The 24,856-nt window shown below is 56.9% G+C and overlaps 2 protein-coding genes across 3 annotated transcripts; one reads left to right on the top strand and one right to left on the bottom strand.

The window, feature by feature from the left end:
- The first annotated feature begins 468 nt into the window (after positions 1 to 468).
- Positions 469 to 20,613, top strand: ZNRF1 (zinc and ring finger 1). Of its 2 annotated transcripts, none has more exons than XM_058846094.1 (5): positions 469 to 1,077; positions 18,135 to 18,230; positions 18,869 to 18,974; positions 19,068 to 19,158; positions 19,534 to 20,613. In XM_058846094.1, exons 1-4 carry the CDS (start codon positions 633 to 635, stop codon positions 19,123 to 19,125), a joined length of 705 nt encoding a protein of 234 aa, XP_058702077.1. In that variant the 5' UTR covers positions 469 to 632; the 3' UTR covers positions 19,126 to 19,158; positions 19,534 to 20,613. The 2 variants fall into 2 exon arrangements, with proteins under 2 accessions (XP_058702077.1, XP_058702076.1); XM_058846093.1 differs by having other exon boundaries at positions 475 to 1,077; positions 19,307 to 20,613.
- LOC131582662 (probable D-lactate dehydrogenase, mitochondrial) lies at positions 19,488 to 24,286 on the bottom strand. Its single transcript, XM_058846089.1, has 11 exons — positions 24,156 to 24,286; positions 23,915 to 24,027; positions 23,555 to 23,696; positions 23,330 to 23,471; positions 22,921 to 23,080; positions 22,645 to 22,844; positions 22,444 to 22,572; positions 21,656 to 21,783; positions 21,490 to 21,580; positions 21,300 to 21,411; positions 19,488 to 21,224 (listed from the first exon to the last, which is right to left on the bottom strand). Exons 1-11 carry the CDS (start codon positions 24,267 to 24,269, stop codon positions 21,059 to 21,061), a joined length of 1,497 nt encoding a protein of 498 aa, XP_058702072.1. The 5' UTR covers positions 24,270 to 24,286; the 3' UTR covers positions 19,488 to 21,058.
- Between the last annotated feature and the right edge of the window lie 570 nt (positions 24,287 to 24,856).

The raw sequence follows: 24,856 nt of genomic DNA, 5'->3' as shown, positions 1-24,856 counted from the left end.
GGGTCGCGGGTTGTGTTCCGCGGGGCAGCGCCCGCTCGTCGGTGCGGCGGCTACTCCGCGTCCCGCGGCGGCGGCGAGCGCAGCGCCGGGCGGCGGCGGTGCAGGGGTTAAGGGCGGCGGGCCGGGCGGGCCGGGGGGGCCGGGGGCGGGAGCATGCGTGCTGCCGGCCGCTATTGTCTCCGGCGCGGCGCCCAGCACCAGGCGGCGGCCGCAGCGAGGCCGTGCCCAGCGCAGCGGAGCGGGGCGCGCCGCCTCCGCCGCCCCCGCCGCCCATGGGCCGCAGCTGATCCGCGCCCGGCTCCCGGCCGCGCCCCGGGCACCAGCGAGGCGGGCGGAGCGACCCTGCCGGCGTCCACCCCCCCCTCCCCCGCCGCTCCCTCCCCGCTCCGCGGCCCCGGAGCCCTCGGCGGCTTCCGCCGGGGGTGACGGCGGCGGCGGCGGCGGACTCGGGGCGCCCTCGCCCCTGCGGGCCCGGCGGGGGGAGGATGCCTGGGGCGGGGATGGGTTTTCGCCCGTAGCTCCCCGTGCCCCCCCGCTTCCTTCCGCCCCCTCTCGCCTCCCAGCGGGGGCGGCGCGGCCCCGTTCCCCGCGGGGGGCTGTCGCTCGGCTCCCTCCGGCCCGGCGGCGCCCACATGGGGGGCAAGCAGAGCACGGCGACCCGTTCGCGGGGCCCCTTCCCGGGGGTGTCGACGGATGACAGCGCCGTGCCGCCGCCGGGAGGAGGGGGGGGGCCGCCCCCCTTCGGCCATTACCGGGCGGGCGGCGGCGGCGGCGCGATGGGGCTGCGCAGCCGCTCCGTCAGCTCGGTGGCCGGGATGGGCATGGACCCGGCGGCGGCCGGAGCCGTCCCCTTCGGGCTGTACGCGGCGGCGGCACGGGCGGCGGGGGAGGCCGAGCGGGCCCCGGGCGGCGGCGGCGGCGGTCCCGGCTCCGACTCCACGTACGCCCATGGCAACGGTTTCCAGGAGACGGGAGGCGGTCACCATAGAGACGGGATGCTGTACCTGGGCGCCAGGGCCTCGCTGGCCGACGCGCTGCCCCTTCACATCGCACCGCGGTGGTTCAGCTCGCACAGCGGTGAGTGCCGGCTCCCCGGAGCCTTCCCCCGGCTTCCCCTCCCTCCGTGGGTGCCCGGGGGCGGCGGTGGGCGCGGTTCACCCGGGAAGGGGGAGCTGCCCCCCTCTTGGACCCTCATCCCCATCCCCTCCCCGGCACAGACAGGTGGGTGCATGCTGGAGCTGGCATCTGTGTCAAGGTCAAGGGAGGAAGGGGCTGTGAAGGGAGGAGGCTTTCTAGAAGGGAGGTGTTTTGGCTCAAGGATATGAAGCAGAGGATGTGGCACCCCCCACTCCACCCCCCCTTGACTTGGGGGATACTGGTCTTGAGGGTGCTGTAGCTTAAGACCTTGGGTTTTGCAACCAGGCTGAGCACCTTGTGTCTCTTCTGAAGGTGTTTGAGGGTTGCCAGTCATGTATAGTAGTTCCCAGCAGTAGAAACTGGAAAAGAAGCAGAAGAAGCCTTTGAAAGCAAGGTGTGGGGATCTTTATTTTTTCCTTTGTTTTGTCTGATAAAGGGCCAGGGAAAGGCTAAAGTGGGTTTTCTCTTTCAAGCCAGCCGGCAGTGTTGTGGTGCTGAGGAGGAAGCAGAGGAGGAACTGCCTGCCTCTTTAACAGGGCTGAGGGGCCAGCTGGACTCTCTTGCAGGAAACGTGTCAAGGCTATGGGAAGGGGCAAGGTTACCCCCTTCACCCTCTTGGCTGGACTCTTCCATGTGTCCTGGTGTCTGGAGAGGAGCTTTGGTTGCGAGCAGGGCTGTGTCACTGACCTAGTTTTGGCTGGGTACAGGGAGCGAGGTGGGAGGTCCTCCCTTCCCCTCCTGGCTGGAGGGGGGAAGTCATTTCAGGGATGTCTCCTTGCATTTCCTGGAATAGTCTGGGATTTCTCTCCCACCCGTCCCCCTCGCAAATGCTGTGTTCTCCTTGTGTGACGTGGTCTGGGAATTTCATAATATGCCTTGGGACAATGCCTCATTTTCAGGAAGGCCTGAGACTGAAGCAGTGGATAAGAACAAAGTGCAAGAAGAGTCTCGTGGGGCCCGTTTTCCTACTTCTTGGAAAAAAAAAAATCTTAGGATTTTTTTCCCTTTGCCCAGTCTCCAGGGGCTGCTCTTGTCTATTAGATTGAAGCTGTGTGTCTTGCATTGCATCCTCAGTGGCAGAATGCCCCAGGTCCAATTCCTATTGATCGGATGAGCCAGGCGCTTGCCATCCTCCCTGGCAGATGGAGAGGGCTGGCATGTGGCACTGGAGCTGAGACCAAGCGCTCCTGCAAACTTTCTTGCTCTGTGACCTTGCACAGACTGCTGCTTCTGCTCTGGTTCCTAAACACAGAGAGGGATGGAGGCACAGCATGCTTCCAGGTATTCCACAAGCCTCTGTGGGAATGAGTGCCATGGGGGCTTCTGCTGCACCTGGTGCTGGAGTGAGGAGGGTCTCATTACAGAAACACCTTGCAGCTCACAGTGGTTGGTCTGAGAGTATCAGTTACATTTTAAACTGCAATGCTGAGAGGCAAAAACCTGTTCAGAAAAAATAAACCAGCTGCAAAATGGAGTAAGCTGTTTTTCAGCCACTTGAGCGACTTAGTGCAGTGCTGCTAAGTTAAACATGATGCCCTTGAAAGATTGCAGCGTGAGCTGTGGGAAGTGCTGCAAGAACTGGGTTTCTCTGGTGTCTCTTTTGGGGCCCTCTGAGAGCATTTGAGCTGAGCTGAAGCGTGCGCGGCCAGCAGCAAGAGCTGTTCAGTCTGTGCCGAAGCCTCTCCCGGTGGTGGTTCTTCCTCATTGCTAATTAATAGCAAAAGGAGTGGAGGATACTTAAAGACCCTTCTGAAAACTTGTCAGAGCTCATTTAACTTTTGCGCTCTTCCTCTCTTAGTGTAAGAAGTTAATGAAGGATTTGGAGACTGCAGGGAAGGGGGGAAGTAAGCCACCACAAGATTGCTGAAATTCCTGATAATCTCCCATTGCAGCTGGTTAACCTCCAGCAGGGCAGTCAGGAGCTACTTGTGTCTTCCCCCCTGCCTCCCCATCGACCTGCTCCTCTCGTGGTGCTGAGCCACTCCATTAGCCACTGGAAAGTGCTGAAGCAGCAGTGCTCTGGTAAATGGAGAGCAGCTTTGACATTGCTGCGCGTGACTGTCCCTGCTCCCTTTGAAGGATGACTTGAGGATGGGGATGAGGGGACCTACTGAAGTGCCAAACCCACCCAGGATGAAGCACGCCCTGGGGATCTCTGGGATCTGCCTGAGCTGCTCTAATACCAAGGAGAGGAGCTCCTCAAACCCTGTGGATAACAGGGTTGGAGGGTGGATTCTTGCCCTGCCTATCCCTTTCTGGAGACCTGGATGGTGCTGTTCTCTACATGTGGATTGCATTCATGTTTTTTTGGGAGCACTTGTGTTTGGGGGATGAGCTGGGACCTCAAAGTGCAGCCTGAGCTCTGTGGAGTTCTCAGTGGGACAGTGAGGAGCTCTGACTTGAGGGCAGTGATAAGGTGCTGTTGTTGCAGCAGCATGCCTGTGATAACGAGAGCACACAGATAGTCCTGGCGCCTTGCTGCTCCCTGTATCTGCAGGGCAGAGTTTCTGTGCCTCTCCAGCTCATCAGGCCCCTCAGCAGGGACCTTCAGGAGTGACTGGGGCCAGATGAGCTCTTTTCCCTGCTTGGTGTCACTCCTTTCCCTCTCTACAGTTGAAGGCCTGCAGAAGAGCTAGGTGTGCCTGGCGAGGAAGAGAGGATGATTGTGCTGGAAGGTGTGTGCAGAGGAAGGTTGCAAAGTGGTCCCCAAGGCCAGTGAATGCTGCAGCATCACTGTAAGGTGCTGTGCATGGGAATGATCAGTGAGAAGAGCCCACTGCTGAATCCCTCTGGGCTCCGCTATGGCTGCTGGGGTGCCAGGAGCAGTTAGATCCTGATGGCCACTAGCCTGTCCCAGGATGAGGGCAGGAGAGCTGCTGCTGTTGTGAACAGTGAAGCTTCCATGTATCTTCCAAATGAGGTAGGCAAGGAGCTCTGACCTTTATGGTGGAGCTTGTCCCTCCCTTTGAGTGGACAGTACCTCTGTGGGTGAGTCCTGTTTCCTGATGGGGATTTTCCCAAGGCATGCCCACCATAATCACAACTGTTCCAACACCACCTGAAACTGCTCTGGGATTTCCCTGTCTGCCCAGAGTTTCTGAGATCCACTTCCTGGCCTCCATGAGTGGAAAATTACATGTCTTGCACAACTTTGGAGTTTGCCTGTAGCGCTTGACTCTGCCTCTGTAGGTTTATGACTATTAGAACTTCTCTGTAAAGCCAAGGCTAGTGGGAAGAAGGGAGAAAAGGGAGATGTGTGATTTAGTGCTTCATGTCTCCAGCTTTGTGTGGTTCTCTTAGTATATCTCATGTTATTCATCTTCATCAGAGGATCTAAGGGAGTTTGCAGAGGCTGTAAGTAGCTTAAAGTTTATCTGGAAATCCCACTCATCACCCAAAGCCCTTGAGTGTTTGAAGCTCTAATAAATCCATATCTCCTTGTCTACTGGCTAGCCCAAGGAAATGCCTGGCTCATCCTCCTGTGCAGTACCACCAGGAATGTCACAGGCTTTCTGTGCCCTAACAAAGCAAGCTATTTGTCCTGGATGCTGGTGTCAGGAGGCCTTCTTTGCCAAGTGAGCTGCTGTGTTCTCAGCAGCACTTTCCTGGAGCAGGAGGGCTCAGCCTGAGGAAGATGGGAAGGTTTTTAGTGCAGAGATGGCAGCCAGGGTGCTGGGCTGAGTCCTTCTCCAGGCACAGTTTGAGAGCAAAAAAAGCTGGAAATGTTCTTCAATCTGGCTCCCGAGTAACAGGGTGGGAATAGGGGTTGTTTGTTGGAGGGTGAGGTGAAGGTGTGTGTGAACACCTGTGTTGGGCAGCCTCAGTCTCTGCAAACTGGGAAGAGGTCTGTCTGTGGTGATCCTTTGCTGTGCTTTGACATCTTTTAGTCCTGAGCCTTTTCTCACGGGTGCCTGGCAATCTTTGCTCCTCAGATAGTTCTGCCATTGCAATCTCTGTACCAGGATGAGAAGGCTGAATTCTACCTTGCTAGTCAGCTGCTCTCAGCCCTGACTGTCCTGCCACCAGCTTGTCACCAGTGTGTTCTGGCAGCCAAAATGGGCCCCCACCCTGTCCCATGGTGTATCAGGCACAGCACTGCCAGCCAGTGAAGGGAGGTGAGCGTCCTGCTCTGTACTGTGTGGCCACTGCTGTGTGTCTGGTGTGCAGATTTAGGTATCACAATACAAGAAGATGTAAAGCTGTTAGAAAGCATCCAGAGGAGGGACATGAAGATAGTGAAGAGTCTAGAGTGAAAGCCATGAGGAGCTGAGGTCACTTGGCTTGTCCCACCTGGAGAAGAGACGGAGTACAGAGCTCATCATGGGCTGCAGCTTCCACAGGAGGGACAGTGGAGGGACAGTACCAATCTCTGCTATGACCAGTGACAGGATCCAAGGGAACATCATGAGGCTGTGCTAAGGGAGGTTTACATAGGATGTTAGGAAAAGGTTTTTCACCCAGTGTGGTTGGGCACTGGAAGGCTCCCCAGGGAAGTGGTCTCAGCACCAAATCTGACAGAGTTCAGGAAGTATTTGGACAAGGCTCTCAGGCATTTGGTGTGATTCTTGGGATTGTCCTGTTCAGTGCCAGGAGTTGGACTTGATGATCCTTGTAGTTCCCTTCCAACTGAATCTGTGAAGTTTTCAACATGCACACATCATATGTGTTTCCCTCCCCACTTCTAGGAGATAGGCCAGGGGAAGGGCACCGCAAGGTCTGCACGAACTTGCCATTCTGAATCTATTTTTGCTAGTGGAAATTTCCAGAGATGACTGTCCTCAAACCATCTTTTTGTGGGTTTGGTGCTGGTTGCTGTCTGACAGCCGGATCAAGCACCTGCATCGTTGCCAGACCTGTGGATCATTTGGGAAGCGGATGCAGAAATGGTCCTGATGACTCCCCACACTGGTGATGTTCAGATGTTGGACTCTCCAGGTCTGACAGGACTGCTTTACTGCTTCTGCCTTCTCTGAGCCAGCTGCCAGGGCAGCATCCACCTGGGACAAGGGGAAAAGGCAGCGGCTACCTTGGAAGAGCAGAGTGCTAAGCACCTGAAGACAGGAGACTCAAAGGCAGTTTTAATGCACACCAGAGCTGGAGATGAAGTTTAAGTGCATCAACGTTGGCGTTGTGCGTGAGAAGCCAGCGGTGGCGGCAGTTATCTTCAGTCTCCGCAGCGAGAGTGAGCACAGGCTGTCTCTGTGCTGCCTTGCCTCCCCAGTGTCCTATGAAATCCCGACTGCTTTCCTCAGGAACGCGGCACTAATTCCTGTGCACGTTAACTGGGCTCTCTCCTCTATAAACCTGTGCATAAATCAGCCTAGGGTAGGTGGGTGCCCTCTCCCTCTTCCACACATGTATCTTCTAGAGATGCTGAGAAAGATGCTCTCGTGCTCCTGGGCTGACCCACTTCCCAGCCAGGATTGTCTTCCCGGCCTGTGACGTAAGTTTATCCCATGCTGGTTTGTTTTGCTGAGATGTTTGTTCCGGTGACTGGAATAACCGTAAAGGCTTCTCTTATTTATTAATGTGCTATTAAGGCTTCTCTCTCCTCTCTCTCTCGTTCAGTGGCCGGAGGATCAATCAGATACAGACATCTTTGGTGGAGGAGCAGTATCAGGCTGGCGCCTGGCCAAGGCAGCCGCGTAGAGTCATGGGAAAATGCTGCTAAATGCTGAAAATTAATTTCAAGAGAAGCGCAGGGAGGGAGAAAAGCCCACTTTGGAGGAGGAGAAAGAAAAAAGCTTTTTTCCCTCCCTCCGATATAATCTCTCATGTGACAGATCAGACAGGCAGCAAAGGGCTCTTCAGATAAATTCCCTTTGCAGGGACCAGCCTTGTGGTGCCCCAAGCAGACAGTGGGCAACCACAAGGGGCATTTTGTGGCATCTGCTGCTGGTACATCAAAACCTCAGATGTGCTGAGTACTTGGTTTTGAGTAAATGTGACCTGGCTTTCTCCTGATTCCCTTGAAAACTGAAATCATAAGGGCTTGAGAATGATGTGCATGAGCAGCCAAGTGATGCTGTAAAGCAGCAGGCTCTGATGCAGAGCACTTTGCCCACCTGCTTTGGCCTGGCTATACATCGGGGTACAATAAGCCTCCCTCTGTAGAGACACCAATTTTTAAATTTCAGATAGAGCAAGAGTCGTTAAAGCTGGGCCTTAAATGTCTTCCCTGCAGCAGTTCTACCAGGCAGGTTTCAGATGTGGGTGAACCCACTAGGGGCTTGAGGTACCCCCCAGGGGTGCTCCTGCTGTCCCTTGCAGGTGCTGCCTGGCTGAATACTTTTGCTTTTTCATGGGAGGCTGTTGGCGGTGTAGCTTCAGGAAGCTCTGCTGCCTGGGGCCTCTTCTCGTGCTGCTGCACAGCATTTCCCGTGGGTAGAGCCCAGCTGCTGGCAGGTTTCCTGCCCTGCTGGGCTGCAGGCAGGGGAGGGGAGTGCCTGTGGTGTGGGACAGGGGCTCCTTCTCTCTTGTCACAGTTTAACTTTCCAGCCCACGGCAGGTCTGTACAATCTGGGATTTGAGGAAGGTGGAAGAGAAGCAGCAGGCAGATCTTCATGGCTGGTTTTGGTGCTGCTGGCATGGGGCTTGATATGTTGGTGTGCTCCCTGTGGTGGTGGTCCCTGTGCCTCCATGCTGCCAGGTTTGTGCCATGTGCCACCACCTGAGCCTGAGCAGATGCATCACTCAGACCCAGCGCTGGGTCTGTGGGCAGTTGGGGATGTTCCATCCAGGGTGTATCTTGCCAGTGGGGATGGTACCTCACCACTGGAGAGGCTGTACTGCTCCTCTGAGGTGAGGCTGGCTCTTCTCTCCCCTCCCCTGTAGACCAGAACTGGCCAGCATCAGCGCCAGGTTGACCTTGGGACAGTTGTGGTGTCATGGGCTGAATGAGCTTGGGAAATTTGTGACACCCTGTGCTCATGCACACTCATGGCTGTGGGGCTCCCATCAGTGGCATGAAACTAGACTGTGCGCCTTGGAACAGTCTTTGTAGAGGAGCAGAGATGCTGTGGAAATATTTACCTTTTTGCTAGTTTTGAGTAAATTTTCCCTGTAAAAATTTAAATTTCCTAGTAAAAATTTCCCTGAAAACTGTATATTCCCAGTTAGCACCCTTGGCTCATTGAGTCTATGTCAAGTTATGGTCGTAGTTCTTGAGACACTGTCACCTGCCAGGCACAGAAGAGGGGCTGGGGCAGATCCTGGTGAGGGAAGCACAGCAGTGCAGATGAAGAATGGAACTGAAAGCTGCTCAGAGCTGTTTCCTGGCCCAAGCAGGCAGGACGGCGTGACAACAGTGGGTATTTTTAGAGGCCAGCTGCCTGCAACACAAGAGGGGGAAAACAGCAGTCAGGCAGGAGAACTGAGTGATGCTGACCCTGTCCCACATCCCTGCCCAGCATTTTATTTCCTTCCAGGATGAGGCCACTTATATTTCCATATCCTTTTTGTCTCTTTGCCTGTTGCTGCTTCAAAAGACAGCTTTCTTCCTTCTTCCCCTGGCTTTCAACCATGGCTGTGAGCTTCTTTGATTACAGCTCAGTGATTTGAGGGTGGTGCTGGGGACTCTGCTCTTCACATCCTGGATGGTTGCATTACAGCTTGGGGTGGTGGGCGTTTGGGGGATTGATTTTTGGAGAAGTCTTTGTCACCAGTGAGGGGAAAACCTGCAGTTTCTCCTGCAGCCAGGGTAATTGCAGTAATTCATTTGGGAGCTCTTCCTACAAGACGATGAAGCTACATTTTGTCAGAAGCGCTGCAGGGGAATTGGATCCACTGTTCAATCCATGCATTCAAGGCCTGTACATCTGTAGCCAGGGAAAAGGAGTGGGGGTTGGCTCTAGGCAGGTGGCTTAAATTACTGTCTGCAGAGAGGTCAAGTAAGTATGGGCTGAGATCAGTTTTGGGGCCAACCCTCTGTTGAGCTGGTGCTGAGCAGGATGGGCTGAGGCTGAGTACCCTGCCTTGGTTGCCTTGGCATTTCAGGTTATCTCTGATCAGATCTTGCTGCTTTGAAACTCATGTCCATTTGCTTACTTATTGCACCCCTGATTTCAGAGCCCTTGAAGTCTGCTATTTGCCTGGATCTTGCCCTTCTGAGGGGGTTTATAGATGCCTTTGATTTCCTTTTGCTCTTTGTAAATAGGTACAAAACAGGTGGCACTCTGCACCTAGTCCTGGGTGAATGTTTCATGGGAGGATGATGCTTCACAAGGCCCTGCCCAGCTCTGGAAGTGGGGTTACACTCTGCTCTTCTGGGTGTTGCCTTTTGTGATGGGGAAGAGACAACTTCAAATTCCACAGCTGAGATTTTTGTCATCTGCAGCTCCACTGTCTCCTTCCTCAGAAGGAGCCCTTTTCATGTTGGATGTTGGCACATGTTGAAGCAAAGGGACAGAGAAGGTGGGACACCTGGGCAAGGTTATTCCTGCCTGTGGCACAGTGTGGCCCCTCCTGCCTCCTCCAGCAGGATCCAGCGTGGGCAGACCCTGCCACTCTCCGAGGGACTCATTCCTCTGAGATGCTGTGCCTTGTGTTTCAGAGGGCTCCTGGAGCTGCAGAAAGCTGGCTCTGTCTGCCAGCTGCCTCCATGCTGCAAAGGCAGCCAGGAAGCTCTGGAGTGGTGTATCCCCATCTTCAGCATAGATCTTCCTCCCAAATCCCTAGCCTTTGGCTGTCAAAGGGGTGCTCATGCTGCCTGGCCAGGCAGCTTGGTGCTGTGGAGAATCCCTCTCCTCCTGCACCATGTACAACAGAGAAGAGTGATCACCCCCCAGCTTTGCACCTGCTTTTTCCTGCTGTCCTGACTAGCCCTCAGCAATCACAGTCCCTCCTGGGGAGCAGGAAGATGCTCTGTGCCATGCAGCCCTTCCTACCACGTGAGGGGCAGGTGAGGTCAGGGCTTCTCTGCAGCATGCTCCTCACTAAGATTTTTTTTTTTCCAGTTGTGGAAAAATTTCAAATTTTTTTGTCTTTCTGCGGAAATAACCACCGTGAACTGGCCTCAAGTGTTCCCCAACCACGCATTGCTTGTGGGTGCAGCTCTGTGTATCTTTTATGCTCTGATTGCTGCCCATTACATAAAAATTGCCCTTTCTCTACCCCAAAAAGCAACTTGTCATCCTTTCCACGCACCCTGAGGGTTGGCAGTGTTGCACTGATGAAGAACAGTTGCCTCAGTGATCCTGCCACCATGGCCGAGGCACAAAGACAGCCTCCAGCATGCTCTCTGTGCAGTGCTGCTGTGGAATGCCTGGGGAGGAGGTGTCCCAGGAGGTGTTTGGGATCACTTCCTGGCACATAGAGGTACGTGGGTACTCTTCAGTGTTGAAGCGCTTGGCCATACTCCCAGCATCACAAAGCCAGGGCATGTCATCATGTTCCTCTGGAATGTCCCATCATCCTCCCAAGAGATCATCTGAAGTTGAGGCGTGATGGAGCCTCAGCAGTATCAAAGCACAAGTTTTCTGCTTTGGAAAAACCCAGGGGTCAGGAAGTAAATCACCCCTTGGGGTCAGATCCGGCTCTGTTTGGGAGTGGCTCAGGTCAGGCTTTGGTGTTTCAACCTTTCCAAAAGCGGGAATTCCTCTGGCAGCTCCTCAGTGCTGGAGCCTGGCAGTGGGGACTCCGTGGGTGCCTCCCCAGCGGATGTCTTAGTCAGAAATGACTCACCCCACCAGTCCCCGCGTGACGTTGCCTCGCTGCTCCCTCCCAGCCCTTGCCAAGCCAAAGTGCCAAACTCTGTCCCTTCCTGCTCTGATTTACAAATTGCTGTGATTTCCACTGTGCTGCCAGAGGATCCCTTGTGCTCCTTCATTTCAGCGCCTAGGACCCCCTCATTACCCTGCTGGCTCTGTGCATCTTGCAGATGATTGCTGCCCACAGCAGGGCTTTGGCTGGGACTCCTCCTTCCCATGAGAACTATGTGGGAGGAAAAAAACAGGCATTCAGGCAAACCCTTTGGAAATTCCCAGGTGTGACTGCAGGATCGTTGTCTTTTCTGGGCAGTGAATTTGAGCACCTGAGCTCAAATTCACCTTGAGAGGTGTGGAGGCAGCACCAGAGCATCCCTGCAGTTCTCCTGAGCCATGAGATGGCCCCAGACCTGTTTTGTGACTAGCAGGAGCCCTGGATAAGCTTATAATTTGGTAAATCTGAGCCCTGCAGCCTGACAGCAGGAGTTGGAGGTGTTAATGCCTTTGCTGGGCTATCACCCAGGACCCCTCTGCTTAACTTTGCTCTTCTCTGTGATGCTAAAATTAGCTTTGGGCTACACATTCTTCCTTATGAAACCTGTTCCCAGCAGCTGGGGGAGTGTTTCTGCAGTAAACTAGGACTTGCCAGAAGACAGGGTGACCCTGAGAAGTTGCCTTTTTCATCCAGGTCTCGGGGAACTGATCCTGCAGTATAGCCTGAGCTATAGGAGGGAGATGATTTCTGCCTTAGTATAAGTGCTTCTGTTCAAAAATTGCAATTACAGCCATGGAAGGGGCAATATTCCAACAATGACAGGCAAGGAGGGTACTTGATGACTGGAGATCCTGTGACCATCTAACCAGGCCTCTTTGCCCTCCTGCATCTCAGTGTCTGTGGGCTGTGCTGGAGGTGTTTTGTAAGGCTTTGGTGCATCCATCTGTTGAGAATTGATAGCTTTGGGTACTCTGGAGCAAATGTTTCTATGGGGTTCCCTCTCCCATGTCTTCTGCTCCTTTCCAACTCTCCAGCTTTCCTCAGCCCCAGAAACTGCAATCTGTTCTCCTTCTTCCTGTCCTCCCCCACCACCTCCGTAAGAGCCCAACTGGCAAAAAAAAAAATAGCTCTGCCTCCTGGCTTGCAGCAAGCTAGCCTTGGGCTTCTGTAACGTGGTGCCATCCAGCCCCTCTGCTCTGTGTCCTGCATCTCTCTGACACCAGTGGCTTCCCTACATCCCACCTGAAGCACTAATGCCTTGTCCTTGCTGCTACATCTCCTCTTTGTGGCTTGAGTCAGGTGGAAGTGGACAGAGGTGTCTCCAAAACACAGTGCTTTGAGCATTAGGATGGTGCTACCCTCAGCCAGCTTCGTGTTCCGTGGCACATCCCTGCCACCCTTGGCTGGTGTGTGGCTGACCTGGCAGCAGACACCTGCTACATGGGGACTTCACCAGGAGCTACTGCACACCAGGGACAGCTTTACTTACACCTTGAGAAACCTGGCCTTGCACAGATGTAGCTTCTCTTTGCGGTGCTGCTTATAAACATTTATTTTCTCCCTTCTCAGCAAGCTGAACTGACTCAATCACCAAGGAAATGGTGGAGCAAGACCATCCCTCTGCCAAGGCAACAAAAATAGTCAAGTTTCTTTCCAAGCACTGCCATCCAAAGATGTCCCATCCAAGCCACAATCCCGTTTGGCTGATCACCTGGGGCTGGTTCACTGGCATCCCCCAGCCCTGCCTCCCTTCCATCCCCAGGAAGGTGGGATATCTTATTTCCACCCTGGACCCATCCTTTATGCTCTCCCACCTCTCTGCAGCCTTGAATCAGGAGGAAGGACGCTTGCTTTTTCAAAGCTGGCAAATGAGGCAGCTTAAGTGCTTTACTCCTTCCTGCCTACGTGTCCCTGCTGGTGTCAGCCCTTGTGCTGCACAATAGCCCAGCCCCATTGTAGAGTTCACCCTGTGCCTTGAGTCCTGCCAGGGCAGCAGGGCTGCCTTGGACCTTGGCTCCTGCCTCTGCCCATGCAGCTGATGCCATTTCCTTCTGCAGGGGGAAATGGATTCTGGCCTGGTTCTGCTGGGTGCCCTGGCCTGCAGGCACTTGATGCTGCCTCCTGCAGCATCACCCGACTGCATCGCTGAGGCTGGTAGAGCATCACTTCCAAGCGGGCTTCCACTGGTGAGGGGACACTCATGGAGTCCTCAGCTGCCAGGTCTCTGTTGTGCCCCAGTGCTGGAGAGGTGCTCTGGGTATCCATGTGCCATCTCCAGTGATGCTGGAGCATCTCCATGTGCTGCTCTGTGACTGTTGCTTTAAAAAAATGAGGCTGCTTTAAATGCACAGGGAATTTATTTTCTAGATGTTGGGTCTGAATATCTTGGCTCTTCAGATTTCCTTCACTTGGCTGACAGTCTTGGAGGACATCTCCTCCCTGATCCCTTCTTCCATCCTGGGGCTGTGATGGAGCTCTCAAGGGCCCCTCAGGGGAAGGGGAGGACTTGGAACCCCCTTGCCTCACCCAACCCCACATGCTTCAGGCTGATCAACTGGTCCTTCAGTCTTTCCCTCCTCTTCAATCACTAGTCATAGTTTTTCCAAGATGATCCATGCATTCCAAGCTTCCACCTGCTGCTGGCTCAGCTGGCATTGTTAGGGAAGCCATGGTGGAGGGTGGGATGCTCATGGTTTACTCAGCAAGTAGGAGGCACCAGGACTGCATGCTTGGACCAAATATTCCCTGGTTTTATCTCATGTTTGGATGCATCCTCACCTGGTATAAGCCAGTTCCCTTGGCTGGGAGCCCAGGATGCTCTCTAGAGACACAGAGACAGGCTATGCAGCTGAGGTTTCCAGATCTTCCATGATCGTTAGGCAGCCTGGAGCTTACCCAAGCTCCCTGGTTCTCCAGGTGTCCTGTGGGGTGGCTGGGCACCAGAGAAGGGATTGCTCCTGTGGTAGGCATGTTTTGGGAGTTTGCATTCCTGCTCCCACTCACAGGGCTCCTGGTTTATCCCATGGCAGTACTGGGAGACTGGGCAACCAGGGATCCTGTTGGTGAATGCTCTGTGGGGTCAGCTGCTGGTGTTGTGCCTGGGCTGCTGCTTCCTCTTGCCTTCAGAGACATTCCCACCGGTGTCTCCCTCACTGCTGGAGGTGCTGTGCAGCAGAAAAGTTTCAGCCACCTACCAGTAACAGAGCCAGGGTGTCCTACTGCCAGGGCTACTCCTGATGGTGCTGTCGCCTGCTGGCAATCTGCCTGGAGGCACAGCCAGCAGGAGGAGGGTTTGGCAGGTGAAAGTAGATGTGGCACATGCCTTTCCCTGGGATCTGGGACAGGCTTGCAGCTCCTGTGGACATGGTCTCACCCACCTCTGAGGGGAGCAGCCACTTCCACTCGCAGGACATGTTGTGGTTGACCCTGTTGTAGTGCTCAGTAGACACAAATGATGGGAATTTCCTACCCCAACTCCAGAATTGGCTTTGTTTGGGATACTTAGAAGTAGGTTGGAAAGGTGTCTCAATCCTCCCACCATCACTGAATTCCTTGCAGTTCTATGGCAGTGCTTTTGGCACTGTGAGGGTTAACCACCAGGCTTTTTCAGCATTCATAGGACCAGGTGGGATTTTCAGAGGTTCCCAGCTCTACTTTGCCCAACTCTCTAAAATTAACCATGTACCCTTCCTAAAAATACTCAGAGGGTAGTAGCCCCTGGAGAGCACCAGCACCACTTGCTCCTGGTTTCTAGACCAAGCCATTGGAGAGAATAGATCACCTGCCAGCCTGTGTCTTGCAGCCCTGGAAAGCCCTTGGCTTTCTCAAAGTCTCCTGCAAGGTATAATAGTCCAGGTCTTGACCTGAACCTGTCTTTCCAGGCCAGCCTCCTTCCTGCAGCACCCTCCTCTTCTTCACTTATTCTTGTTGGGAGCTGGTAGCTGCCCACACATTTCTGCATGAGGTGACAGTGCCAGCTTCAGGTTTAATGTGCCATGGGCAGGAGCATCACCAGCTGCACCAAGTGCCTTGGGGGGGAGGAAGTGTCCATGGCCTTTCCCTGGGGCAACCCCCAGGCCTCCCCATGGGTGTGGGAGGCCCTGGCAAGGAGGAATAGCTGGGCCCTTCTCTTTTTTTTTTAAGCGTGTGGGAGGAGGACGGAAAGGGCTTGAGGAGGAGGGAGGGAGCTGAATTTTCCATGAGCAGCTGTCAAAATGTAATCTCCTTCGTTGCTCCGGCTGGCAGCTTAGGCAGGATAAATTAACGGGGATTTCGGGGAATGTGGAAAATACCATGGCCTGGAGGGGGCTGGCCATGTGGAGAGCAGCTCTTTCATCCTCGGGACAGGCTCCTGCCTGAACTCTGAAGGGATGTTCCAAGGCACCGGGTTTGGTGCCTGCTGCTGTTTGGTGCTGGCTGTCCCCTGGCCTCACTGGTTCTCTGCCTGTCACCTTCACCCAAAGGTCACCAGGAGAAGGGGTGAGGGAGTTCACCTCTGCCTCCCCTTTCCCACTGGTGGTGGGCTCCTGTGCCTGCCATGAAGGGAAACACAAGCAGTTGCTTTTGCAATGTCAAGTATTTGTGCCGACAGCTGGGGTGTAGGGCAGCCCCCCGCCCTTTCCACATCAGCTCCTCACTCCTGCTCAGACTTGGGAATTTATGCAACTGCATATTCATCTTTCCTTTTTTTGCCCCTCCATCTTGTGAAATGCAGAGCCAGGAAAGTGTGTGTGTGCTCCTGCACTTGGCTCAGCCCCCAGACCTGTCTGGCTGGGGGATGCCACATACATGTTGGGGCTTGAGCCTGGGCCCTTCTGTCTGCCCAGTGTCCCCACGTCCTTGCCACGGGGCTGTGGCGGTGTCAGGAGTCCCGGTGCCCCAGCCAGCTGCCCAGGGAGCAGTGAGGAGCAATGAGGAGTGTTCATGCTGGCTATTTATAACCATGCTAAAGCTATCCCAGCTAGCAAAGAGGCCTGGAGATACAGCAACAGCCGCTCGCTGGAGCCCGCAAAGGACCCTGCTCTTTGCCTGGCCCTGCTGCTTTGCTGGCAGCCGTGCCCTGGCAGGCACAGACCAGGCAGTTTCATCTGGGGCCTTTTCCCTTTACGTTGGTTGCACGTCTCATAGGATCCCTTCAGGTGCTGCCGGAGCTGGCAGATCTGGGACAGCTGTTTAAAATAACACATTGGCACAGAAAAGGGGGGACCGGAGGAAACGAGGTCTGCCCACACACAGCACAGGGAACAGTACTGAACCTCTACAAATGCCGTGCCCTGACACAGAGTTTGCAGACAAAATGCCTTTTCCAAAGGGAGCCCTTCACAGCCGCTCCAGGGACTTGCTGCTGGAAAGCAGTGCCCAGAGCTCCCCCGGTGGGGACCGGTGCCTGTGGCGCTGGCAGCCCATCCGCTCCAGGAGGGGACGGGGACAGGCGGGCTGCCAGGGCAGCGGGGCACCGGGAGGGTGTCTGGCAAGGGGAGGCCAGTTGGGTCTTGCAGCAGGCAGGCTGGGAGGCCACCCGAGCTATCCACTCTATAAATACACCGGGCGGGTAAACACTTGGGAGGAGGAAAAAACCAGCTACTTCAGCTAATGGGCACAGCTGCCACAAGGTATAAATTGGTCAGGAGTAAAATTAGGCTGGAGAGAGAAGAAGGCAGATCGGTGCTGCTGCCCACGAGGCCCTGGCTGCGGCACTGCCCTATCGCCTGGGGCTTGGTGCAATTGGGGCTGGACTCAGAGTAGAGACCCTGTGTCCCCAGGCTGGGACAGGGATGTGTTCCCAGCATGGCAATGCTGCAGACCAGCAGGACACCCCACTGGAAAGATCCCTGGGCTTGAGGGCTCCTTCCTTTAGCAGGTCCTTTTAGAGCCAATCCCATACCATCCATGGTGCTCATTCTTGCTGCACCCTCCTGGGAAATAACAACACTCTGGAGGGTCAGGATCCAAGGACCTGGGAAGTAAACTGTATTTATCACTGCTGCTAATGAGCACTGGGGTGTTGAGAAGTTACAGGGGCTGTTTGTACAGTAGAGGTCTGAGCTGCCTCTCCTTAAAGCCACCCTGTACTTTCTCCCTTACAAGAAGCAAAAAACCAAAATGCCCTGTCCACATCCTCGTGGTGGCAAACAAGAACCTGATTCATCCTTAGATAATTTGTGTACATTCTTTTTCTTTTCGTTCCTGAGCAGCCTTCGCATATATATGAAGAAAGCTCTTGAGCAGCACTGCAGTCAAACCTGATCTGCTTTTAGAAGGCAGATCCTTAAATTACCCTCTCCCTCTCTGCAGGCAGGGAATTGCTGGATATTCTGGTGCAAACCCGTGGTGGTGGCACGCGCGTGTTCGGCTCCAGCTGCGCTGCTCTGCTGGGCAGTGACAAACCACATGGCCTCGAGCTGGCTGCAGTGGAAGGGCAGGGATGCATCCAGATGGGTGACCTACAGGGCTGCTTGGGGTTCTGCTCCTTAGGAGTTTGGGGCTTACAAACTGCGTTTGGGGCAGGCTCACTCAGTGGAGCAGGGGACGATGCAGTGGTGGTCTGCATGGCTCAAGCAGGTGATGACACTGGTGTGACACCCTGGCACCACCCCAAGCAAGGTCACAGAGCAGATCTGGGCATCCCATCCAGTTTCATCCAAGAACCCAGATCACCAGGCGGGGCCAAGGTCAAGCTGGCTCATCAGCCTGCAGTGTCCCTCTGCTTCTGGGGTGGCAGGCTGGCACTGGAGGGGTGAGCACCCACTCCACTCCTGTGGAAAGCTGGGCAAAGCAGCCATTTGTGTTTGAGGCTCTGATCTGCCAGTCCCCTGCTGCAGCCATAGGAAAAAACTCCTTCCTTGCAGCTTTTCTGGCTCAGCCACGTGGTGCTGAGCTCTGGCAGCAGGGACAGCACTGTCCAGGCACAGGGACGTGCCCATGCACTGCCAGAGGCTGGGTGCTGCGTGCCCTAGGCTGCTGCTCGCCCTTTAAGGCCTGGCAGCAGCTGATGGCCACGTGTGCACTGTCTTGGCACACTCTGTGTGCCCTCTGCGCGGCGGGCACGGGGACGGCCAGCGCACCAGCTCGTCGGCTGTCCCCTGTTCGGTGGCTGTCCCCCACGCTGGCGGCTGCTGGTGACCAGCACAGGATGAGTGGGTGCCCAGTGGGTGCTGTGTGGGGTGAGGGTTACCATGCAGGCAGCAGGTGAGAGGCTCCCTGCTGCCGTGCCCCACCACGGCCCCAGGGATTCCCTGGGATGCAGGGTGGACGACTCCTGCCTTCACTAAGGGCTTGTCTCTCTGCTCTCCTTCCAGGTTTCAAGTGCCCCATTTGCTCCAAATCTGTGGCTTCTGACGAGATGGAAATGCACTTTATCATGTGTCTGAGCAAACCTCGCCTCTCCTACAACGGTAAGGACCAGGCTGTGTGGGGGACACGGCGTCCTGCCACCCTGGGATGGCTCTGGGCAGGCTGAAGAGATTTGCTGCAGGCAGGCGGCTTGGCTGGGCTTCCCAACGAGGGCTGTGCTGCAGCAGGATGGTGCTGCTCCACTCCGCTCCCCTGTCATGGCTCAAGCCTGCTGCTTGTGCTTTCAGGCTCCTTTGTAACACAGCCCCCTATTCCAAGGGGGCCCCCTTCCCTCCCCTCTGTGCCAGAGAGAGCCCTGCTGGTGCATGCTCTCCTGGGCTGCCCCCCAAAGGGTCATTGCCTTCCTCCCCTCCTTGCTGCAGGGCAGCTCATGAGGCTGAGCACTGCCATCTCCCACCTCTCTCCTGACCACTAGTGTGGGAGTGATGCTCACCCTGTACTGGCTGGTGATTTTTTTGGAAGCCAGGGGTAGGGGCTGTGTTCACTGTGCTCACCCCAGACCCATGTCCCCCCTGTGCCTCTACATGAGCTTCCTGCCAGTGTTTTCCAGCACTGTTGCCATTCCATCCCATCCCATTCCAGCTGCCCCCGCAGCCGTGACCCTGGGCTCTCCTCCATCCCAGGGAGGAGAATGCTGTGGTGGTCCCCATCTCACTGCTGTCCTGTCCTCCCCTCCCAGATGACGTGCTGACCAAGGACGCTGGCGAGTGCGTGATCTGCCTGGAGGAGCTGCTGCAGGGGGACACGATAGCCAGGCTGCCCTGCCTCTGCATTTATCACAAAAGGTACCATGAGGGGACAGCCAGACGGGTGGCAAGGGGACAGGTGAGGACACCTGAGGTGCAGCAGCATGGTGGTAACGTGCTCTCCTCTTGCAGCTGTATAGACTCATGGTTTGAAGTGAACAGATCTTGCCCAGAGCATCCTTCTGATTGACCCGCCGAGCGTGCTTGCTGACTTCTCTCTAAGGTGAGCCTGTGGAGGGCTGCTCAGAAGGGATAATCCCATGCTGGGTTTAAATCCAGGGCTGGAAGTGGAGGATGGCATGGAATAGGGTGGGACATGACAGCCAGGGCTCCTGCTCCTCACCCGGGACGGTCTCTCTCTGCCTTTGCAGGGCACCTTGCTATACCTGCTGTACCTCCTCTCCCCGTCCCCCCCGCCCCGCCTGGAGTTTTGGGCTGACTTTAAATTCCTCAAGAAGACAAAAATAAAACCCAGAAACTTGAATCCACTTGGGACAACGGCGCAGTTTTTATTTTATTTTATTATTTTTATTTGTTCTGTTGTTTTTCTGCTTTTTGTTTTGGTTTGGTTTTTGTTTTTTTTTTTTTAATTTAAAAGACTTAAAACAAAAAGAAACATCCAGGAGACAACAGTGTTGAGAAAAGCGGAGCGACCTGCTCTCCCCTCCACAGCTGCTGGTCACCAGGAGAGCTCTGCCTGCCAGGGAGGCCCCGGGGACGCCCTCGGCCGAAACCCTGCCATGATGTTTGGCTTTTCTCCCCGAAGCGAAAGGGGAAAGCTGCCGGGGGACAGCCGGCCAAACGGAGCACGCGGCATTTCTCACCGGCAACCCCCCCACCTCCCACCCGGACTCGCCCGGGGGCTCTGCTCGGTTTTTTTGCACTGACTAAACGGGAAATTCCTCCTCTCTCCCATCTCCCTTTTGGAGATCTCCACCCCGGCCCCGGCAGTGTTGAGATGGGGACTCTGCCCCACGCCGGGAGCGGGGCCACTGCTCCCCCCTGCTGAGTCGCAGGGGTCCGTCTTTCAAGTGTTTACAATGAGAAAAAAAAAGGAAAAAAAAGAAAAAAAAAAAGAAGAAAAAAAGAGAAAATGGACAAAAAAAAACCAAACAACAAACCACAACTGAAGCTTCGTGTTGACTGGCGTGTTCTTCAATTTGAGCTTCCCTGCCCCGGTGATGTTTACAGACTGGTCACTCTTTAACTCAGCTATAACCACTCAGAGACTGGAGAGCTGCAGCATCCCCGCCGCCCCTCCTGTGCCCCCTCGCCGGGCTCCTCTTGCCAAAACCGCCTCCCCTCTTTCTTTTCCATCGGCTTTGAGTTGAACCCTTTTGAGGAGGGTATGGGGAAGGCCCAAATGGCCCCCCCAGATGCCCCCAGCCACCCCTAGTCACAGGGGTGGCTTTGCTGGAGGTGCCAAGATGGTGTCATTTCACGGCAGTGACCCCCCTCGCCCATCCCTGTCCCCTCCTGGCGCGGCGGGCGCGTTTTCGTTGGTGAGACCTCCCCTGCCGGTGGCCGTGCCCCTGCGGGAAACCTTTCTGTATTTATATATTAAAAAAAAACCGGGGGAAAAAAAGAGTTCAGAGCTTGGGGGGAGCTTCCTTCATTAGTCAAGGTGTTTTGATATGGTATTAAAACAATGTTCAATAAAATATTCACTGTTATTTTATTTCACTGGCTTTCTTGGTGAAGCAGATGATGCCAGTGGGGTGCTGGAGCCCCCCACCCATGCCAATTCCCCTTCTCTGTGCCTGCCATGTGGGGATGGCCACAGTAGTACTTGGCAGGTCCCATAGAGCCTCACCTGGCACTGGCAGCACTGGAGAAGTGGCTGAAGTGGGACCCTGACGATGCCCTGCGCTGTGTCTGTTTTCTGTGACAGGGGCCTCCTGGGAAGGGGCTGGGGGGTCCTGTCCCCCTAAACAACTTCACAGCACGTGGACAGTGTGAGTCCAAAGGGTTTATTTGGGATATGAGGATCCCTGACCCCCAGAAGTGGGGATGAAGGGATTTGTAGGGGATACATATAGTGGCACTGCAGAGCAGAATGCCACCCTGGCCCTGACTCCAGGGGCTGAGGCTCCTCACTGCCAATTCAGTGCTGGTGCTCCCCCTCAGAGCACCTTGCCGGGGTTCATGAGGTTGTGGGGGTCGAGTGCAGCCTTGATGGAGCGCAGGGTGTCCAGGCCCTCCTGGCCCAGCTCCTCCTGCAGCAGCGCTCGCTTGCCCAGCCCCACACCGTGCTCCCCGGTGCAGGTGCCCCCTGCTGCCAGTGCCCGCCTGTGGGACAGGGAGGGACAGGGGATGGGGACGTCTGTCCATCCAGCCCCAGCCCCCAGAGTACCCTGGCCCCACCTGCCCAGGCGCTGGGTGAAGGCGTGGACACGCTGGGCCTCCTCCGGGTCATGGGAGTTGAAGACGAGGATGCAGTGGAAGTTGCCATCACCCACATGTCCCACCATGGGTCCTGCAATGTCACGGGTCAGATGAGGTGTGGCATTGGACAGTGGTGACCCCCAACCCCCTCTGTCCCCACCCTGCTGACCGGTGAGGCCGGAGGCCTGCAGGTCCTGCTTGGTCTCCACCACCACGTCAGGCAGGCGGGAGATGGGCACACAGACGTCTGTGGAGTAGCCCTGGCCCAGGGAGGGGAGAGCTGTGGCACTCACGGCACCATGGGTGATGCCATCACCCCCATCCTCGTGCCTCACCTGGCAGCCGGGCCGCAGTGCCAGGGCAGCGTACCAGGCGTTGTGGCGCATGGACCAGAGCTGCTCACGCTCCTCCAGCCCCTCCGCCCAGGCCAGGCTGGAGCCACCATTCTGTTGCACAATCTCCTCTGATGGTGACCAGGAGCTCTGGGACAGGACCCACGGCACCCCCAGCCCTCACCCAGCCCTCACCCAGGACCTCCAGTGCCCATCCTGGGCACCCATCCCACATCCTGGGATACTCCCGGTCCCTCTGCCCCTGTCCCTGGGTCCCTGTCCACCATCCTGTGATGCCCCTGGTCCCCCCATCCCATGTCTATGAGCCTCTCAGCAGATCCCCAGCATACACACACATCCCTCACCCTAGTGTCTTCCCAGTCCCCATCCCAAGCATCCATTGCTGGTCCCCTCTCCGTGGTCCTGGGCACCTATCCCTCTCCCCAGGACACCCCTCATCTCCCATCCCCTATCCATAGGCAGGCATCCATGACTCCAGTCCCCCAGTTCTAGGCTCTGGGCACTTGTTCCTCGTCCTGATGACCTCAAGGTCTCAAATACCCACCCAGCCCTGGGCACCCATCCCTCACCCCAGGATATGCCTGGTCCCACTGTCCCATGTCCTGGACATACATCACTCACCTCAGTGCCACATCATGGTCCCCCAGCACCATGCTTCGCTTCAAAACACCCTGGTCCCCCTGTCCCTGGGCACCCATCCCTCACCCCTGGGTGTCCGTCATAGCCCCCAGCCCCAGACACCCCCTCCTCCTCCCTGTTCCAAGCCATACCCGTCTGTTGCTGCTGCTCAGCCAGGCTACGCCGGGAGCCGTGCAGCTCCAGGAGGAGCGTGGCTGCTGCTGGCAGCCCCATCCCACTGAAGCGGCCACAGGCATCTGCCATCACCTCATCCAGAAACTCTGGGTGGGAGGAGGCAGTGTTGAGCTTCACCACTGGCACCTGGATCCCCAGCTCTGGCCACGGGCACTCACCAATGCGGGCCACAGGCACGGCAGCCTGCAGCACATGGACGGTGCAAGCCACGGCCGCCCCCACGCTGGGGAAGGAGGTGACAGTGACAGCAGTGGCCTCAGGCAGCGGGTGCAGGCGTAGCGTGGCCTGAGTCAGGAAGCCCAGAGTGCCCTCAGAGCCCACGAAGAGCGAGGTCAGGTCATAGCCGGCCGCCCGCTTCCTGTGCAGAGCTGGTGAGCGGCACCCTCGTGGCACACGGCCGGCCCAGCGCAGCCCCCCGGCCTCCCGGTGCCCACCTGGGCTGGCGCCCGGGGCCGGCGGTGTGCAGCAGGCGCCCGTCCGGCAGCACCACGCGCAGGTTGAGCACGTTGGGGCGCATGGTGCCGTAGCGCACCGCGTTGGTGCCCGAGGCGCCCGTGGCTGCCATGCCACACAGAGAGGCGTCCGCCCCAGGGTCTGCGAGCAGAGGATGGGCAGGGGAGGCAGCTGGGGATGGTGTCCACTCCCACATGAACACCACTAGGACCTCAGCCACAACAAAACTATGGGCATCCCCAAAACCAATGGAGCCATGGCACTTCAATTTGCATGGGTACCCCTGCAGACACCACCCCAACACTCCCAACATGCCCATGCCTACAGAAATCCCCAGCACCTCCAGTGCTGTCATGCCCAGCCCCATGACCCCCCTCTTGCCCACGGTACCAACGGGAAACCAGAGCCCGGTGCCACGCAGGTGCTTATTGAGGGCCTTGCGGGTGACACCGGGCTCCACGGTCACCGAGAAGTCCTCGAGGCTCAGCTCGGCGATGGCATCCATGCGGCTCAGGTCAAAGCAGACACCGCCCTGGCACAGGGGCACCCGAAGCTCTGGGCACGGCCGGGCACCGAGAGCCCCTGGGGTGTCAGAGGTGCCGGGGGAGCCGATACCTGCACGGCATTGACGCCTCCTTCCAGGCCGGTACCGGTGCCAAAGGGCACCATGGGCACACGGCAGCGGTGACAGAGGGCTGCCAGCTCCTGCACCTGCCCCACCGCCTGGGGCCACACCACGACATCTGGGGGGGCACAGCTGGGGGACAGGCAGCACCTCTGACCAACTGCCTTAACCACTTGACCTTCCCCATGGCCCTTCCCAAACCTGGGACTTGTCACATGCCCCTTCCTCTCCCCATGGCCCCTTGTCTACCCAAACATTTCCCACATCCCTTCTCTATGACCCTTCCCCCTCCCGTGGCCCTTCCCCTCCCCAGCCCCCTCCCCGGGGGCCCCAGCTCCAGGGGCACTCACGGGTGCATGGACTCATCGTGGCCGTGCTGCTCCCGCACCGCTGTGGCCGTGGAGACATTGGGGGCCCCAACCACGGCCCTCAGGGTCTCCACGAAGTCAGGGGACAGCGAGGGCTGCGGGGGGCAACAGGGAGGACCCGTCAGGGATGCACTGGGGAGGGTCTGATCGCGGCCACGGGCCAAGGGCACGAGGCCAAGTGGCCACGTCAGGCCCCGAGTGCCCTTCGGAGCCCCGGCCCCACCTTGGAGCAGCAGCTGCGGCGGCCCAGGGCTGCCCCCAGCGCCAGCACCCTCCGCAGGGCCATGTCGCGACGGGACAAGAACGGCAACATGGGAGCTGCACAGGAGCGGGACATTGCCCTCCCCTGCAGCCTGTCTGGCCCCCCCCACACTGGCACCTTAAGGTGGCTCCAGCCACACGCGAGTGTGTCCCTGGCGGAGGGACCTGGCTCCCGCCACTGCCTCTGGTCATGTTCCCATGCTGTGTCCCGCCTGCCCGGAGTCACTGCGTTCACCATGGCCCCTGTCCTCGGCCGGGTGTCCCCGTGCCTGCTCAAGTATCCCCGCAGCTGGTCGGGGGCCACATGTCCCCGTGCTCCTCCCCTCCCAGACAGGAGTCCCCATATCCCCCTGCCCATCTGTCCCCATTCCCAATCAGGGGTCTCCATGCCTCCCCCCGCCCCCGTCCCTCTGTTCCCATGCGCAGACAGGTTTCCCCATTCCCAGCCAGGTGTGCCCGAGTCCCCTTGTCCATCTGTCCCCGTTCCCAGCCAGGTGTCCCCATGCCTCTCAGCCTTCCTGGACAGGTGTCCTCATGCCCAGACAACTGACCCCAGTCCGCCGCACGCCCCCATCCTCGGACGGGTGTCACCCCGGCCACCCGCCTGGCCCGTGCCCCGCTCCCGTCCGTCCCGCCATGGTGACAAGGACACAGTGTGCTCAG

The sequence above is a fragment of the Poecile atricapillus genome, chromosome 10 (assembly GCF_030490865.1).
Source record: "Poecile atricapillus isolate bPoeAtr1 chromosome 10, bPoeAtr1.hap1, whole genome shotgun sequence".
NCBI lineage: Eukaryota > Metazoa > Chordata > Aves > Passeriformes > Paridae > Poecile > Poecile atricapillus.
This window is presented reverse-complemented; position numbering and strand designations above follow the sequence as displayed.

Excerpts from the sequence above, each read along its gene's own strand:
- LOC131582662 (XM_058846089.1), bottom strand. The coding sequence starts at position 24,269 with ATGTCCCGCTCCTGTGCAGCTCCCATGTTGCCGTTCTTGTCCCGTCGC. Across the intron at positions 22,845-22,920 it reads GGCCCCGGGCGCCAGCCCAG|GAAGCGGGCGGCCGGCTATG; the intron begins GTGGGCACCGGG and ends AGCTCTGCACAG. Across the intron at positions 21,225-21,299 it reads TTCACCCAGCGCCTGGGCAG|GCGGGCACTGGCAGCAGGGG; the intron begins GTGGGGCCAGGG and ends CCTGTCCCACAG.
- ZNRF1 (XM_058846094.1), top strand. The coding sequence starts at position 633 with ATGGGGGGCAAGCAGAGCACGGCGACCCGTTCGCGGGGCCCCTTCCCG. Across the intron at positions 1,078-18,134 it reads GTGGTTCAGCTCGCACAGCG|GTTTCAAGTGCCCCATTTGC; the intron begins GTGAGTGCCGGC and ends CTCTCCTTCCAG. Across the intron at positions 18,231-18,868 it reads ACCTCGCCTCTCCTACAACG|ATGACGTGCTGACCAAGGAC; the intron begins GTAAGGACCAGG and ends CTCCCCTCCCAG.